Source organism: Uranotaenia lowii, chromosome 2 (genome assembly GCF_029784155.1).
Source record: "Uranotaenia lowii strain MFRU-FL chromosome 2, ASM2978415v1, whole genome shotgun sequence".
NCBI classification, from domain to species: Eukaryota; Metazoa; Arthropoda; class Insecta; order Diptera; family Culicidae; genus Uranotaenia; species Uranotaenia lowii.
Genome location: NC_073692.1, coordinates 334,723,452 through 334,739,557, shown reverse-complemented (window position 1 = coordinate 334,739,557; position 16,106 = coordinate 334,723,452). Strand labels below are relative to the sequence as shown.

General features: G+C 37.3%; 1 protein-coding gene across 5 annotated transcripts in view; it reads right to left on the bottom strand.

The window, feature by feature from the left end:
- The window catches only part of LOC129749260 (myosin-IIIb-like), a 332,299-nt gene that overhangs the window by 46,845 nt on the left and 269,348 nt on the right, over nucleotides 1-16,106 (bottom strand). For all 5 annotated transcript variants that reach the window (XM_055744193.1, XM_055744192.1, XM_055744194.1 and 2 more), the window contains 7 exons: nucleotides 7,937-9,738; nucleotides 7,307-7,451; nucleotides 1,790-1,940; nucleotides 1,436-1,728; nucleotides 1,097-1,371; nucleotides 865-1,030; nucleotides 564-804 (listed from right to left, as the gene is read on the bottom strand). In XM_055744193.1, coding sequence (XP_055600168.1) covers nucleotides 564-804; nucleotides 865-1,030; nucleotides 1,097-1,371; nucleotides 1,436-1,728; nucleotides 1,790-1,940; nucleotides 7,307-7,451; nucleotides 7,937-9,738 — 3,073 coding nt within the window. The remainder of the gene's footprint in view (nucleotides 1-563; nucleotides 805-864; nucleotides 1,031-1,096; nucleotides 1,372-1,435; nucleotides 1,729-1,789; nucleotides 1,941-7,306; nucleotides 7,452-7,936; nucleotides 9,739-16,106) is intronic.

The window sequence follows — 16,106 nt, the reverse complement described above, 5'->3', positions numbered from 1 at the left end:
CTCAATCTTCCACTTCCATGCTGCGAAGGTTTCCTCTCGGCCGTTGAAAAGAAAGTTACGCATGCTTCTCGCAGCGTGAGAGTACCCCTCTTGGAAGACGGCCCTCCCCGGGCTAGGCGACTGGCGTAGTTGAGAGTTCCCCTCTCACGCTATCTCTTATTCCTCACCAGACGTGTCTGGTCCCATAACCTTTTGAATTCAATGGCTTGGCTTCAGCATTTTTGGCACAGAGATTTGATAAATAGGCATTGGATTTTTGCAACCTATTCTATGGGTGTAGAAATTAGTTAAGGGTGTCAGTTATTAAAGGTGCCAGAAAAAGTTAAGTTTGAGAGTATTTTTGGGTGTTTCATGAGTTAAGGATAACCAATAGAAAATAATCTCCTCCCGACTATGATTTCCTGCAATATCAACTGCAATATCAACTCGATGGAAGACAAGAAAATAAATTTAATGTCATATGAGTTAGTCTCCTTATTGTTAAGGATCGAATGATGCGTAGTATGTAAACAATCGCTTTTTTGATTCCGAAAATATCCAGGATGAATAAAACAAAAACTCACCATTATTCTTCTTCTCCCGTGCGATCCGCTCCTTCTCTAGCCTTTCCTTCTCCTGTCGCTCTTTTTCCTGCTTTTCGCGAAGCAGCTTGTTCATGCGACGCCGGGTCAACCAGCCTCGGACATGTTTCTGAAGCGTCACGGCACTAACGGCGGCCCGCTGTTTCTGTTGCCTCTCTCGCTTGAGCATTGCCTTGGCCAGCCAACGACGCACGCACGCCTGTACCAACACAATTTTGCGTACCTGAGAGGAAATGGATCGTTAAAAATCGCTTTCTTCTAAATGATGTTGTTGAAATCTTACATGTTCCTCGTACAGCTTGGACAGGTACTCGATGTGGTAGTATTTGAGGAACACCTTGGACTTTCCGAGAGCCCATCCGTCCATTTTTAGGCGCACTAAAAGTAAACGACACGACTCTCGGCTAGCGACGACGCGTTCCTCGAATCCGTACCCGAGGAAGTAGTATCTGGGAAAAGAAAAAAAATAAAGGTTGAACAATCGTTGCAATCGACTTAAAAGAACTGTGTTAAACCTCTTTAAGAATTCAGCAAACGCCAGTCTATGGCTGAAACCATGCTGACGGATACGGATCGTTTCGAGCACTCCGGTGTAGCGTAGCTGTTTGAGTACCTTGGTCGGTTCAAAGGTTTTGGCTGCCTTGGAGTCGTTGGGTTTGATGCAACGGATGAACTGAGGCGTTCCGGTGACCATCTTTTGCAGCAGATCCATCAACGAGTAACGGAAATAGGTGGATACAGTCTGTTGGGCCCTCGATTGGGAAGCCAAACCTCGGGAGTTGAACTTTTCCTGTGTTTGAACATAAATTTAGAAATTCGGTGTAAATTCTTAAGAAAACTATGCTCCCTCTTACCTTAGTATCCACCTTAATGAAGCTGGAAACATTCTGTCTCGAACCGGTGTCCTGGATGGCTGAATACAAGTTGCCGGTCTTGGTTATGGGACACTGGAACAGGAAGCGTATCATGTCGTACTGACTCTGGCGTATGAGCTGAATAATCTCAGCCGGCAGGAAGTTGCGGTTCTTCTCCAGGAATCCATCGGCCTGGTAAACTACCCGACCCGCGAAGTGGTGGATTGCAAAACATACGGCGTCCGATTTAGGACGCTGGTAAAACTTGGATTTGATGTTGTTGTGGAATTTTTCTGAAATTCAAAGGCAATGAATAAATATTATTTTTTTTGATTATTCCTAGAATAAACTTACCAATAAGTGACCGATCATTGGACCTCGGGAAGCGAGATTCTTCGTCCAGCAAAGCTAGCAAACCTAGAGGTCTGCTTAGGAGCATGTCCAGTACTGGTCGGTTATCCGCGAACTCCACTAGATCCACTGGGATTCCTTCTGCCATGTATTCCTTTTGAAAAATGGAAACAAAAAAATTGTAAATTTAAAAAAAATTGAAGAGGTCTTTTTAACCCTAGTATCAATATGGCACTATTGGAAGTTTGCGACTTGTAACTTTATTTGGCTGCATCCAAATAAAAATAAGTCTCCGGGGACCCTAATGAGTTCTTGAAATCTTTGCACCATTAGTACTATTTTTTATGTACGCACCCTGAAAGCCCGGGCAGAAAATCTTCCTAATCAAACCTTGAGTGTCAACTTGACACTTCTCGCCTAGAACAACTATATCGATTTTTACAAAATTTATAGTTTTGGAAATCTCTTAATGCAACTCAAATATGTTACTCAGATATTATCCATCTTTCAAAGTCAATGAAAAAGTGTTTAAAAAAATTACTACTAAGTGTCCCAAAAAGCTGAAGTTAGAAACTGTACGTTGCACATGAGGATGTAGGATTTTTGCTTAAATTTTTTAAGAACATGATGACAAAAACTATAAATATTATAAAATCGTTAAAAAAACAAAACAACACCCAATGCCATTACTTAATACTGATACTGATAAATTTTTTTAGAAAACTATCCCTATTTTCATTCTAATCCAGATCAGAAACTAGATCAATATTCTTATCCTGAATCTTGATTTCGAATACCAATTCTCATCCAGGATCAATAACGCTTACCTCAAATTCTTGCTAATCCTAAACTTTACTCCTGGTATCCTAAATTTTTGATTAAGAATCTGATACTAAATAATCCGAGGATCTTATCCTAGGCGTAAGCCTATCCATTACTGATTCTGGACTCGGAATTCTATATCTGGGCTCTGATCCTCATCATGAACTTTATCCTTCATCTCTGATATCATAATCTGATCCAGGATTCTGATGCTGATTCTAATCTCGAATATTCAACGCAATCCTATATTTTGAATATTTGATTCTGATTTTGAATCCTGAATCCTCAATATTGAAGGATGATCCCGGCACCTTAACGTAGATCCTTACCCTGGGATCCCAGATGATAATTCAAGATTCCAATTTCTAACTCTATCGCATTCTTGAATGGTTGGTCATAATACTAGAATTAAAATCCCGATTGAGTATTTCGGTCTTAAAATCTGATTCCGGATTTAGATCCTGGACCCTCTTCCAAATTTCTCATTCTTTCTCCTAATTTTTTTCCTAAATCTTGGACCTCGGTTGCAGCAGCCTTAAAATCTACGCTTCCCAAGTCAATTGCGCCTTTATTTGCAGGAAGGCCAAATCAAATCAAACAATCAGAAGCAGCAGCCTGTAAAATCTGCGCTTCCTAAGCCAATCCGTCTTTTTCCACCGGCAGTCCAATTCAAAACAAAAAATCCACAACAGCACCCTTAGGGGGCAGGGGGGGGGGGGGAGTAGGGTCTAACACTTTCAAAAAATCGATTTTTTTTATTTTTTTTTATTTTCTTATTGTAAAACATTTCAAGAATGTTGTGTAAAATTTTCAAGTCAATTGAAGCAAAACTGTAGAAATTATAGGCCTTTATCTCCTCCTATCTAATACTGCAAGAAATCAAGAGCAGAAACTTCAAACGCGTTTTTCTCGAAAGCACATTTTTAAAGTCCGTGGACATCGTCATTTGAAAACTACTTATCCGATTCTTTTCAATTTTAGAAAATATTTTCTACATATACAATACTAAACCCCAACGTTTTTCTTTTTTTTTTTTTTACTTTGGGGAGATTTTACAGATGGCGGATTTTTTTTCGTGAAAATCGTTGTTTTTACTTCAAACAGCCACAAAAATTTCATAAAAACTTTTTTAAGTTTAATAAAAACGTTGGGGTCCAGAAAAACATCTATTAAAAATATTTTGCTCTAATTTTTTGACTTTAGATGATTCTGTGCTGAGATACAGTGTCCACCGCAAATCCTGTTTTCTAAAAGGCATCCTCGAAAGTGCTCCGTCACCGGCTCATTTTTCAATATTTTTCTACGAAAAAATTACTAAATGTTCTTTTAACAATGCTTTGTATAATGCAAAAAAATTTGAATACATTTGATTGAACGATAGCTCTAGAAAAAAATCGTGAAAATGGTGTTTTTTTTACCCGTTAGACCCTACCCCGCCCTTAACAATCTGCGTATCCTAAGCCAATCCGTCTGTTCCGCCGAAAGGCCAAATCAAATCAATCAAACAGCAGCAGTCTTAAACGTTTGCACTTTCTGAGCCAATCCGTCTTTTTCCATCGCAAGGCTATATCAAAACAAACAATCAGCAGCAGCAGGCTCAATAATGTGTGCTTCCTAAGAAAAATTTTCTTTATCCACTGGAAGGCCCAATTCAATCAATCAATCAATCAGCAGCAGCCCTAAAAATCTGCGCTTCCTAAGAAAAATTATCTTTATCCACCGGAAGGCCAATTCAAATCAATCAATCAACAGCAGCCTTAAAAATCTGCGCTTCTTAAGCCAATCCATTTTTATCCACTGGAAGGCCCGATCAAAACAAACAATCCGTTTTTTCCACCAGAAGACTAAATCAAAACAAAAAATACACAACATCAGGTTTAAAAATCTGTGCTTCTTAAAACAATCTGGCTTTTTCCACCGGAAGCCCAAATCAAATCAAACAATCAGCAGCAGCCTTAAAAATTTGCGCATCTTAAGCCAATCCGTTTTATCCCCCGGATGGTCAAATCAAATCAAACAATAAGTAGTAGCAGCCTTAAAAAGCTGCGCTTTCTAAGCAAATCTGTCTTTTTCTACCGGAGGGCTAAATCGAATCAAACAATCAGCAGCAACAGCCATAAAAATCTGCAAGCCACTTTCGTCTTTATACACCGGAAGGCCAAATCATTACAATCAATCAACAGCATCTTTAAAAATCTTCGTTTCCTGAGCCAATCCGCTTCTCCCACCAGAAGGTTGAATTAAAACAAACAATCAGCAGCAGCTGGCTTGAAAATCTGTGCTTCTAGAGCCAATACATTTTTTTCCACCGGAAGACCAAATTTAAACAAACAATCAGCAGCAGCCTAAAAAATCTGCGCTTCCTAAACCAATCCGTCTTTACGGAAAGCAATCTGTCTTTTCCACCAGAAGGCCAAATTCAAACAAACAATCAGCAGAAGCAGCCCTAAAAATCTGCGCTTCCCACAATCCGTTTTCCCCAAAGATCGGTCCAACAGAACAAACAATCAGCAGCAGTCTAAAAAATCTGCGATTGCTAAGCCAATCCGTCTTTTCTACCGGAAGACCAAATCAAATCCAACAATCTGTAGCAGCAGCCTTTGAAATCTGCGCTTTCCAAGCCAATTCCGTTTTTATCCACCGGAAAACCAAATAAAATCAATCATTGAGCAGCAGCCTTTAAAATCTGCGCTCCTTAAGCCAATCCATCTATTTCCAAAGGAAGGTCACAACAAAAACAACAACAGGAGCAGCCTTAAAAATCTGTGATTGCAAAAACCAATCCATCTTTTCAACCGGAAAGCCAAATCAAATCCAACAATCTGTCGAAGCAGCCTTAAAAACCAGCGCAGGCTTAAAAATCTACGCTTCCTAAGCCAATCCGTCTTCCCGGAAGACCAAAATTATATCAAACAATCAGCAGCAGAAGTCTTAAAAATCTGCGCTTCTTAAGCCAATCCGCCTTTTGCCACCGGAAAGCCAAATCTCAACAAAAAATTAGAAGCAGCCTTAAAAATCTGCGCTCTTCATGCTTTTTCTCCCAATCACGCCATTGTCGTGATTTTACGATTTATACGAATCTCAGTTTAGAGCTTTACTCTGACACGTTTGTCGCCCACAAAAAAGATCAATTACTGATTTTGTTTTAGTTGTGAATGTGTTGTGTTTTCAATGTGAGTAGTATTGTGTCATGTGAAGTGAGCAACAAATAATTGCCTTTGTAGGGCTGAAATAAGCAGCAAATAATAGCCTTTATAAAGCTGAGATATTTTTGTCGCAGTGGAAAGTATTGCGTTATGTGAGCCACAAATAGTAGCTTTTGTAGGGCTGAAGTGAGCAACAAAAAGTAGCCTTTGTAGGGCTGAGGTTCGTTGTCACAACGAATTGTATTGTGTCATAGTGTCATCTGAAGTGAGCCACAAATAGTTGCATTTGTAGGGCTGAAGTGAGCAGCAAATAAAACCGTTGTTTAGCCCTTTGTAGTCGTTGTTGTTTAGGTTTGTTGTCGCAGTGAGTAGTATTGCGTCATGAGTAGTGAGCCCTAAATAGTAGCTTTTGAAGGGCTGAAGTGAGCAACAAAAAGTAGCCTTTACTTGGGATTTTGTTGATATTGTTCGGTGAAATTAATGACTATTTACTTCGTTCTTTTACGTTTCGATTTACTGTTATTTTTCAAACATCTTCAGATACTAATTTCTATTCCCCTAGTTATCCGTATGGGCTAAAGTGAGCAGCACATAATAGTCTTTGTAGGGCTAAAGTTTGTTGTCACGGTGAGTAGTATTGCGCCATCTGAAATGAGCCACAAACAGTAGCTTTTGTAGGGCTGAAGTGAGTAACAAATAGTAGCCTTTGTAGAGTTGAGGTATGTTGTCACAGTGAGTAGAATTGTGTCATGTGAAGTGAGCAACAAATAGGGCTTTGTAGGGCTAAAGTGAGCAGCACATAATAGCCTTTGTAGGGCTAAGGTTTGTTGTCACAGTGAGTAGTATTGCGTCATGTGGAATGGGCCACATATAGTAGCTTTTGTAGGGCTGAAGTGAGCAACAAAAAGTAGCCTTTGTTGAGTTGAGGTTTGTTGTCATAGTGAGAAGAATTGTGTCATGTGAAGTGAGCAACAAATAGTAGCCTTTATAGTGCTGAAGTAAGCAGCATAATAGCCTTTGTAGGGTTAAGGTTTGTTGTCACAGTGAGTAGTATTACGTTATGTGAAGTGAGCCACAAATTGTAGCTTTTGTAGGGCTGAAGTGAGCAACAAATAGAAGCCTTTGTAAAGTTGAGTTTTGTTGTCACAGTGAGTAGTATTGTGTCGTGTGAAGTGAACCACAAATAGTAGTCTTTGTAGGGCTAAGGATTGTTGTCACAGTGAATAGTGTTTTGTGCAAAATAGTTTACCCAGATTCTCAGTCAAACAACCATTACTAGTCGGACCTCTGCGTATCTCCAATACGCAGCTCCTAAAATTGCATACGCAACCATTCGAAATAAGGGGTCATTTTGATTCGCTACAAGCGTTATCAAGCTAAGTACCCCTTAAAAAGTAAATCCGCAAAAAGGAGTTCTCCCAGTCTTATTCAATAACGGGTCAAAAGTTTATGTGTGGGGCTATAAGGACCAGTGGCTAAGACTTTATAGCCTATTCTTATTTTAATTTTAAACATAACTAGAAAAATTTATCTTATTGTACAAGAATCCTACCTGTTGCTCCCAAGTAAATATATGTTGATTGAAGTAGTACTGAATCTGCTCGTTGGCGATATTGATACAAAGCTGCTCAAACGAGTTTTTCGGGAAATTCTCGAATCCAAAAATGTCTAACAGACCCACTGCAAGTTGTTCGGAGCTGAAAAAATAAAATTAATTTATTATTTTTATGGGCACTCAGTGAATTTTCATGCTTCTTTGAAGAGATCTAAATTCTTCTTAACTGCCGCAGCCCGTGGCGTGCCTTCAAGTCTTCTAAGCCAACGGTCATGAGATCAAATCCTGGTCACGGAATACATAGTACATTTTCTGTGGGTTGGTGGTGTTAGCATTTTCAAGATGCTAGCCATTATATACTCGAAAAGTTGTACAAGTTAAGTAAAAAGGATTCTTTTTGGGGAAACATCAAGTTTCTATGTATGTTTGTGTGCGTTTCAAAAGCGTTCATTTTTCACGGAAATCAAGACTAACATCTTACAAGTGCTTACTAAAACTACCAGCCCACAGAAGAGTACTATGTATGCCGTGACCGAGACCTCTAGCTGAAAAGACCTCAACGCTATCCTCTAGGCCACAATCGGCAGCTAATGATTTCATTTCAAGTATCATGATAGTAAAACTTACCTGTTGTTTGGTCTGTTGTGAACAAGCAGAAGATTGATCTGATTAACCATCCAATCGAATAGCCGGCCGTAGAGTCCTTTGGCCATGGCATCTCTTGCCGTGCAAGCTTCAGCAACGTTGTTGTGACGAGTTATGGTTTCACCACGAGTGACAACCGAATTTGAGGTTAAAGCTTCCAGTAGGTCCGCAGCCTCAACTCCCAGCAGCTTGGAAACTCGATGCATCGGAGCAACGTCAATGACCCTAGCCTTACTATCGGTGTTATCGTTAGAATCAACCTCTCCAAATTCCATGTCCCCAAGGTTCAAAATGGCCGCCAGTACCCGGTTGACCATGTCCACCTCGTCATCTCTAAAGCCGAGTACCTTGAAGCTTGCCAGCAGCTGTTTCCAACGTTCAACGTTGGTCTTGGGTAGGGTTACCGTTTCCTGAAGGTAGCGATGCGTCTTCCGGTATGAAGGATGCAAATAGTACTCTTCCAATCGCTTTTCAGCCTGGAGACCATCGTACATGTAGTAGAAAACGTGAAAATTTCCTTCGGATTCAGCCTGTTTCACCACCCGACTTTGTTCCAAGAGGTAAACAAATATACGAGCTCCATTAACTTTTCCACTGCGTGCCATCGTCAGTTCAAGGTACTTTCCGAAGCGGGAACTGTTAGAGTTGATCCCTGTTCGGGCATTGCCGAACGCTTCCATGATGGGATTAACCTGAAGGATTCGCTCTTCCAGGTTTTTGGTAACAGCTTTGCCTAGGTAAACGAGTTGCTTGAGAAGCAGATTGGCACTCTCAGTCTTTCCGGAACCACTTTCTCCGGAAATGACGATAGCTTGATTTTGTTTCTGATGTACAAGTGCTTGGTGGGCAGCATCTGCTACGGCAAAAATGTGAGGCGGATTGTCCGATCTAGTTTTGGCTGCATATTTCATCTGATGGTAAGTAGTATACAGTCCCAGATGGGCGAATGGATTCACCGCTACCAGGATGTCTCCAATATAAGTGTAGATTTGGCTGGTCTCAAAGCGTTTTTGCAACTGTTCGACGATCGTTTCCTCGGTTAAGACATCCAGTGCTGCCAAATCGTCCATATACATCTTCTGAGGCTTCGATTTGCGATCAGATTTAAGTTTACCATACTTGGTTGTTGCTTCAGCTTGCCTTGGAGCACGCCCATCGTTTCTCTGTCTCTGAATTTCACTTTTCAACTCTTGACGGACTTGTTCTACGTAAGGTCCAACGGCTTTCAGATACGGATGGGTGATCAACTCCTTAGAAAACGGTCTCTGCTCCAAATCTTTGACCAAACACTCGGATATAAAATCCGATAGCATCGCGGAGTAGTGTTCCGGATGAGCCAATCTCGGGGGTGGATTCCTAGGAATTTGGAACAACGCTCTCATTGGATGGAGTTCACAGAGCGGAGGATCACCTTCGGCCAACTCAATGGCCGTAATCCCAATTGACCACACGTCACACCTAGAATCATAGGACTGATCCAACTGTTGTTCGCAGGCTATAACTTCCGGTGCCATCCAATACGGTGTACCAACGGAAGTATTCCGTCTGGCCATGGTAGCGGCCAGGTGGGTGCTGACACCGAAGTCAACCAGTTTGACTTGTCCATTTTCGGTCAGCAAGATGTTGTGACCCTTGATGTCCCGATGCATGCAGTGGTTTTCATGGAGAAACACCAAGGCATGTACGGTTTCTCTTAGAATGTAGGCAATTTGGTTGTTGGTCAGGCGGGCACCTCGATTTCGAAGTCCTTGGACCAGATCCGTTACCGAGCCGCCGGTACATAGCTGGAAGAATATAATAAATAAGAAGAAGAATTTAATGAAAAAAATGAATAATTTTTTTTTTAAATTGATGGTAAAGTAATTGAAATTTGTTTTGAATAAATCGATCAAAAAGCAGTCAATAAAAACCCACTCCTATCTACTATGAAATAACAAGTTTATGTGAAGGATTTTTGTGTAAACATTTTTGTTAAATAAATAAATAATATAATTAAAGCTGCGCAAACTACCGTACCCTAAGTTGCAATGGGTTAACGGCTGCGGTGTGTATGTTTGTGAAAATGATGGATAAACCCATCATTTTCCTGACAGTGTCGTTACACACAATCTTGTTAAACATGGTGTCATAATATGGCCTAAATTAGAAGAGGAGCTGGACATCTTTATTTAGTTTAAATTCAGCAGTAGGTTCAAAGATGTCTATTTTTTTTTTCATGATCCATGTTGATAAGATGAATGGGAGTTGAAACACTTGCCCTCCCTTCCGCAGAACAATCGCAACATTTGGTAGTGAAAGTATCACAATTTACCATAATAAAAGTTGATACTTTCAATAGGGCATAATTCGTTTGGTTAGGTAGTTAGATGGTTTAGTCTTGTAGAATTAAAAATAGAGAAAACGTGTGAAAAGTATTACGATGTTAGGTAAAGGTTATGGTATTCGCCTCCCCAATGCTCTAGTAAGTGTGTATTTGCGGTTTATGAATTTCGTTGGCTTATTCTTAAATCAAGCATTTTACAAGAACTAGAGGCTCATTGGATGGGAATGCTGTTGTTGAAAATGTTATATTTCATTTGGTAAGACGTTTTTTTGCTTTTTATTTAATTATTCATTTTTAGCAAATCTTTACGTTTTTCGGTTTAGTTTGAAATTCATCTATGGAAGTATATATTAGAATGTACGGTTTTGAAGAATAACAATGAGTAGGTAGTCCTAATTACTGATATCGGGCATTTTACAATAGGCATGCGGTATATTTTAATAGAACCCCTATGTAGATTTTTTTTAAATTATGATGGATTTTAACATTCAACTATGTGAGGTAGGTAGGGTAGGGCGTTGCTCAAACGGTAAGATGTGCTCTTATATCCATATTCTGGTAAATTTTCATGATTTTGTGATGTTGTGATAGGAATAAGGTAGCTTACTTCTACTATTAATTTGAGCTAGAATTTTTATTAGTTTGAAATAGGCTTGCTCCAAAAAGCAAAACAAACTCTCACATCCATATTTTGGTAAAATAGTATGATTAGCAATGAAATAGAAAAACTCTAAAAAGAAAAACAAAAATTTCAAAATTTAGAAAATGAAAGGCAAAAAATTAGGGAAAAACAGCAAATAACACTTCAATTACTTCATGCAAGAACTAATTCCTTCCTTTATATTTCTCTTTCCTCTCCTTTTCTCTTTCTTTTATTTTCATATACCCCTGCGCATACGATTCGGAGTCATATGATGACTGGACCCCGAGACAACTATCACGAAACCCATCACACATACCAGTGGAATTGGGGCGGAGACACGAAGCAGACGCTCAACAGACGACGACGAAGGAAGGAAAAACATATAAGATAAGTTAAAATGATTCCTTTAATAACACAAAAATTAAATGTAGTTAGATGCGTGGGGAGTATGTAGAGGCCAGTCTCGAACCCGCCCATGTCCTTCCTCCAACTGGTATCGGGAGGGGTTGGTTTATTATCTTGAACTGCATTTTATCCATATTCCATGGATATAATGAAGTGCTTGATGGTTTAACCAACGTCTCAAGATCGCTTACTATTCTACGCTGCCTTCTCTAAACTTTAAATTTTCTTTTCCAAACTATTCTAATTTTCATTTCCAGCGTCAGCTCCCCGAGCTATTTAAACGTCATGAAAAAAAAAAAAAAAATATAATTAAAGCTGCGCAAACTAAGATCAATTGTATGTATGGTAGCCACGGTTGTACCACAGTTGTGGTTAAGGCTTCATCAACAAGTCACCGTAAGTTACCATATATCCAGTTAATAACTGCTGGATGAGACGTTCAAGGGAATGGATTCGGAAGTAGAGTAACTTACGATATCCGAAGGGTTGGAATCGATTAGTCTCGAGAAGTTATTGCCGAATATACAACTAACTAACAATGCAAGTCTCTGTAGTCCCCGCCCCCAAGATTTGTTTTTAGAAGAGCGCATCAAACAGCAGGAGAACTTAATACGAATAGTACTGCTGAGCAAACTCAGATCAGTTGTTGCATTAAGTTTTCAATAGTTTTAAAGGTTTTCCAACTTAATTAACAAAATCACTAAATTTTGCAATAACTACAAACAAGATATATTTATTAATTTTAGAATTTTATAAGGATTTCGGTAGCTAAGCTTTAATGATCAATATGAATGATGAACTTTTTGTATAACAGCATTCAAATACTAATATCTCTTTAAACTTATTTTATTGATAACGTATTTTTTGAGCCATTAACATAAAGTTGCCAAAATTTTTAAGCACAGATCCTGGCCGGACAAATCCAGGCTATGTGATCCGAATACATGACAAAATCCGAGTACTTAATTTAAAATAGTCGATCAAAAAACCCGGGCAATATAAAGGTAAATTTGGTCAAAACTCAAAAGTTACTCCACAAAAATCAAGAAAAAAATTTGATAAAAATACTTTATCATCAAAATTTAAAATCATATTTTAAATTCGAATTTAGGCTTTCAATAAACGACTCATTATTATTTTGATAAAACTTGCTCAAGAAATTTCATGTATAATAAATTTTTACAACAGTTTTTTTTTTGATTCGGCAAATAAAATGAATAAATCCGGTCAAAATCCAAGCTTTTTGCAATGATATATGGGCAACCGGGCAAACCTCAGCAAACAGTTTTGTAGATACATTCTTATGCTGTTTTGATATACGTTCCATATACTTTATAAAATGATCTAATAAATGTTGAAAAAACAGCATTTTCCTACCAAAGTAGAGGCAAATTACATACATAAATTTCCTTTTTTTGTGTTCTAAAACGACAAAAACTACATTAATTGAGCAATAACCGACAACTTATTTGTACCTATCGGAAAAATGCAAGGAAGCATAAGATTTTTCTCTCACCATCAAATCGTTGCCTGTTACAATATTTTCTGGTTTTCTCAATTCTCATCTGATTTTTTACCATCTGGATGCACTGCTGGTTGCAAAGAGAACATGGCGATGATTTTCTCACTTGAAGGTCTTTGCAGTTGGAATTGCGATTCGCAACACCATGATAAACGACTTAACCCTTCATTTCATGATTTTTTCTTTTCCCTTAAAAATCATTTAAAACAATTGGAAATGGCGTGTTCAACATGAAAAAAAAATTAAAACAAAATATGATTTTTCACTTTTTCCATACATTAATTGTGGCAAATTTGTTACTTTATGAAACGAAGGGTTAAGCTACCATTTGTGATACGATTTCATGTTTGCTGGGACCCGAATTGAATCAGACAATCTGGCAAGCTTACGTTAATATTAGGTTACCAGATATTTTTCAGCACATATCCGATCTGGAAAATCCGGGCTATTTTTATTTAAAAAACTGGCAAAATCTAGGCTTTTAATTCCAAAATGTCGATCAAAACTTCGGGCAATATCCAGGCAAATTTGATCCGAATCCAGGAATTACTCAACACAAGTCAGGAAAAAAACGTGAAAAAAAATTTTTGTTCATCAGCAGTTTTTAGATCGTATTTTACGCTTTCAAAAAACTTCTCATGGTTATTTTTATAAAACTTGTTCAAAAAGTTTCATTTGAAACGCATAAATATACAAATTTACAACACAATTTGTTTTTTTTTTGTTTGTTTTGGCAAACAAAGTGAATAAATCTGGGCAAAATCCGGGCATTTTTAACTGAAATGCGGACAACCGGGCCGGGCCGGACTTTTGTCAAGTTTTGTGTTGAATATCCTTGCAAATCCGGATAAAACCGGGCAATCTGGCAAACTTACGTTACTACTTTTGGCACCTTTTTGTCACTTGCATTTTTTGTGTCTTTACTATAGAGATTTTAGACTACGACTTGCACTTTTTTTCAACTAAAGGATAAAATATTGCTTTCAAATGTAGTGGTTTGTATTGTAAAACAAATTTAGGATATGTATTTTAAAATACGAAAAAATGCTCCCAGTTCTGAAAAAAAGTAAACCAAAGATTTTCCAAAAAATAAACAAAAACAAATCCTTTAAAACCCTTACTGCCTTACTGTTTGAATCAAGGAAGCGTCTAGAACAAGTTTCCGTTTATTGAGTTAACATTATATGCCTGTTACAAAGAAGTTAATGCAAAAAAAAATCATTTATTCTGCAGTTTCAGAAATGAAATATTTTTTTCTACAAAGTTTCTTTCATTGAAATACATTGTAATAAACTTCAATTTAACTTCTCCTAAAAATGGTTTGAAGTTTTTCTGAATAAAAAGGTTTTATCCGTATTAAAATAGGGGAAACGACAATTTTTGTTAAATGTGCCATTTTGATACATTTACAAAGATATGGAAGATAGAAATTTCCTACTTTGATCCTACTGCTCCTGCTTTGGTACTGAACAAGTACCCTTTAATGAACTTAGATTTTATATGGCAGTGTAAGGTTAAATTTCTCGAAAAAACATCAAAGCCTAAGTAAATATTTGAATTTCAATTTGAAAAAAAAATACTTGGAACTAATATTATGGATTTCGATTCAAACGATTTAAATAAACATCATAATTTCTTTAATGAAAGTCTCAAACTTTTTCCTCATCAGCTCATTTTTTAACCAGCATAATAGTTAAAAGATTTTTTCTTATTTTTAAAGCTGACAAAAAATGTTGGAAATGCTAAAGAAATTGCTCAAGAGTTATGCCCTTATGAAAATTTGAACCTAAATTAATTTGTTAGTATTGAGAAATATGATGTCAGATTTTAAATATGAAATATCATTGTGAAAAGTGTTTTATTTTGGGACCCTCTTCTTGTTTTCCGCGTTTTTCAATGATTATTATTTGTTTTAGGGAAAATGCAGTTCAAATTCATCACAGCAATGCATTGCAATGGTAGTTTCCCTTTAAATTTAGACATGACCTGATAAATAATGCGATTATTCTTAATCCATCTGATTTCTCTAAATGCTTCCCACTAATTGAGCTGTCTGATCTACCACTAAAGAGAAGGTGCTGTTTTTAAAACGTTATTTAATTAAAATTTGAATAATTTTATTAAAATTACTATTTATGGCAAATAGCGGAATGATAGAATAAAGAAAGAATATTTAAGAGTTCATTATTTGCATGGGAGTGTCTTAAAGCTCTGCAAACGAAATGAGCTATTTTCGATTTTCGGCATTTTAGGACCAAAGTAGGTTCTATGTTCAAAATAGAAGCACTCAAAATCCGTCATCTTGCCCATTCAACAGCTGCCTGTGCAGAGGATCCGTCCATGGGAAGGGATTTCGAAATTCAAATTTAATTCGATATTTTAACAACACTAAAAATGCACAATAAATAAGGGAATTGATTCCTCAAACCATTTTCTTACTTATGACCACAGCCTGAGGAACGGGTGGGGGGAGGGATTGAGATTCAAACAGAATCCCCCCCCCCTTCTCCACCATGAGGGTTAAAAAAGGCCAAGCGAAATGTTCTTGTCTAATCTCAACATTTCAAAGAACTAATCAAATAATTCAGGAGTTGAAAACTCGACTCAGAATTTAAGCCAAAATTTCGAAATCTTATCCTCGGTCCAGGTTGTCAGATTGCCAGGATTCAGTCATTTTATTTAAAAAAAAGGCATTAGAAATATATTTTTGCGTCCAAAATAGCATTTTTAGAGGAGATTTAATCAAACCAACTCAATGTATGATTCAGAATTGACTGATGTGTTTCGATAAAAAAATATTAAATTCTCAAACTGATTTTGATTGTTTTTGAAAAAAAAAATCCTTGATATTGTGCAAATTTGGGAAGAATTTGAAATACCTTTCAAGGTTTAATGATTAAAAAACGGAGTTAGTCCGGCCTGGTGTCTGGAGTCTTGCGGAAATATATTCAAGAAGATTAAGTTAGAATTATTTATGTGGCTCCAAGTATGGAAACAAAAATTTTAAATCGATGGCTAAGATCAGATTTTGGTTTCTGCATATAATTTTTTTTTTGATTTTTTTGGTTTGGATTATAGTTATGAAAAATTGATTAGAATATTGGTTTTTTATTTTAAACAAAATTAAATGCATTTGCAACATTCGAAAATAATGTTGGAATATGAAAAGAAGATATTTAAATTAACAATCCATTTTCAAGATTTGGATTTATGGAATTCGAAATTGGAAAAAATTAAAACAAAAATCTGTTTTTTTAGA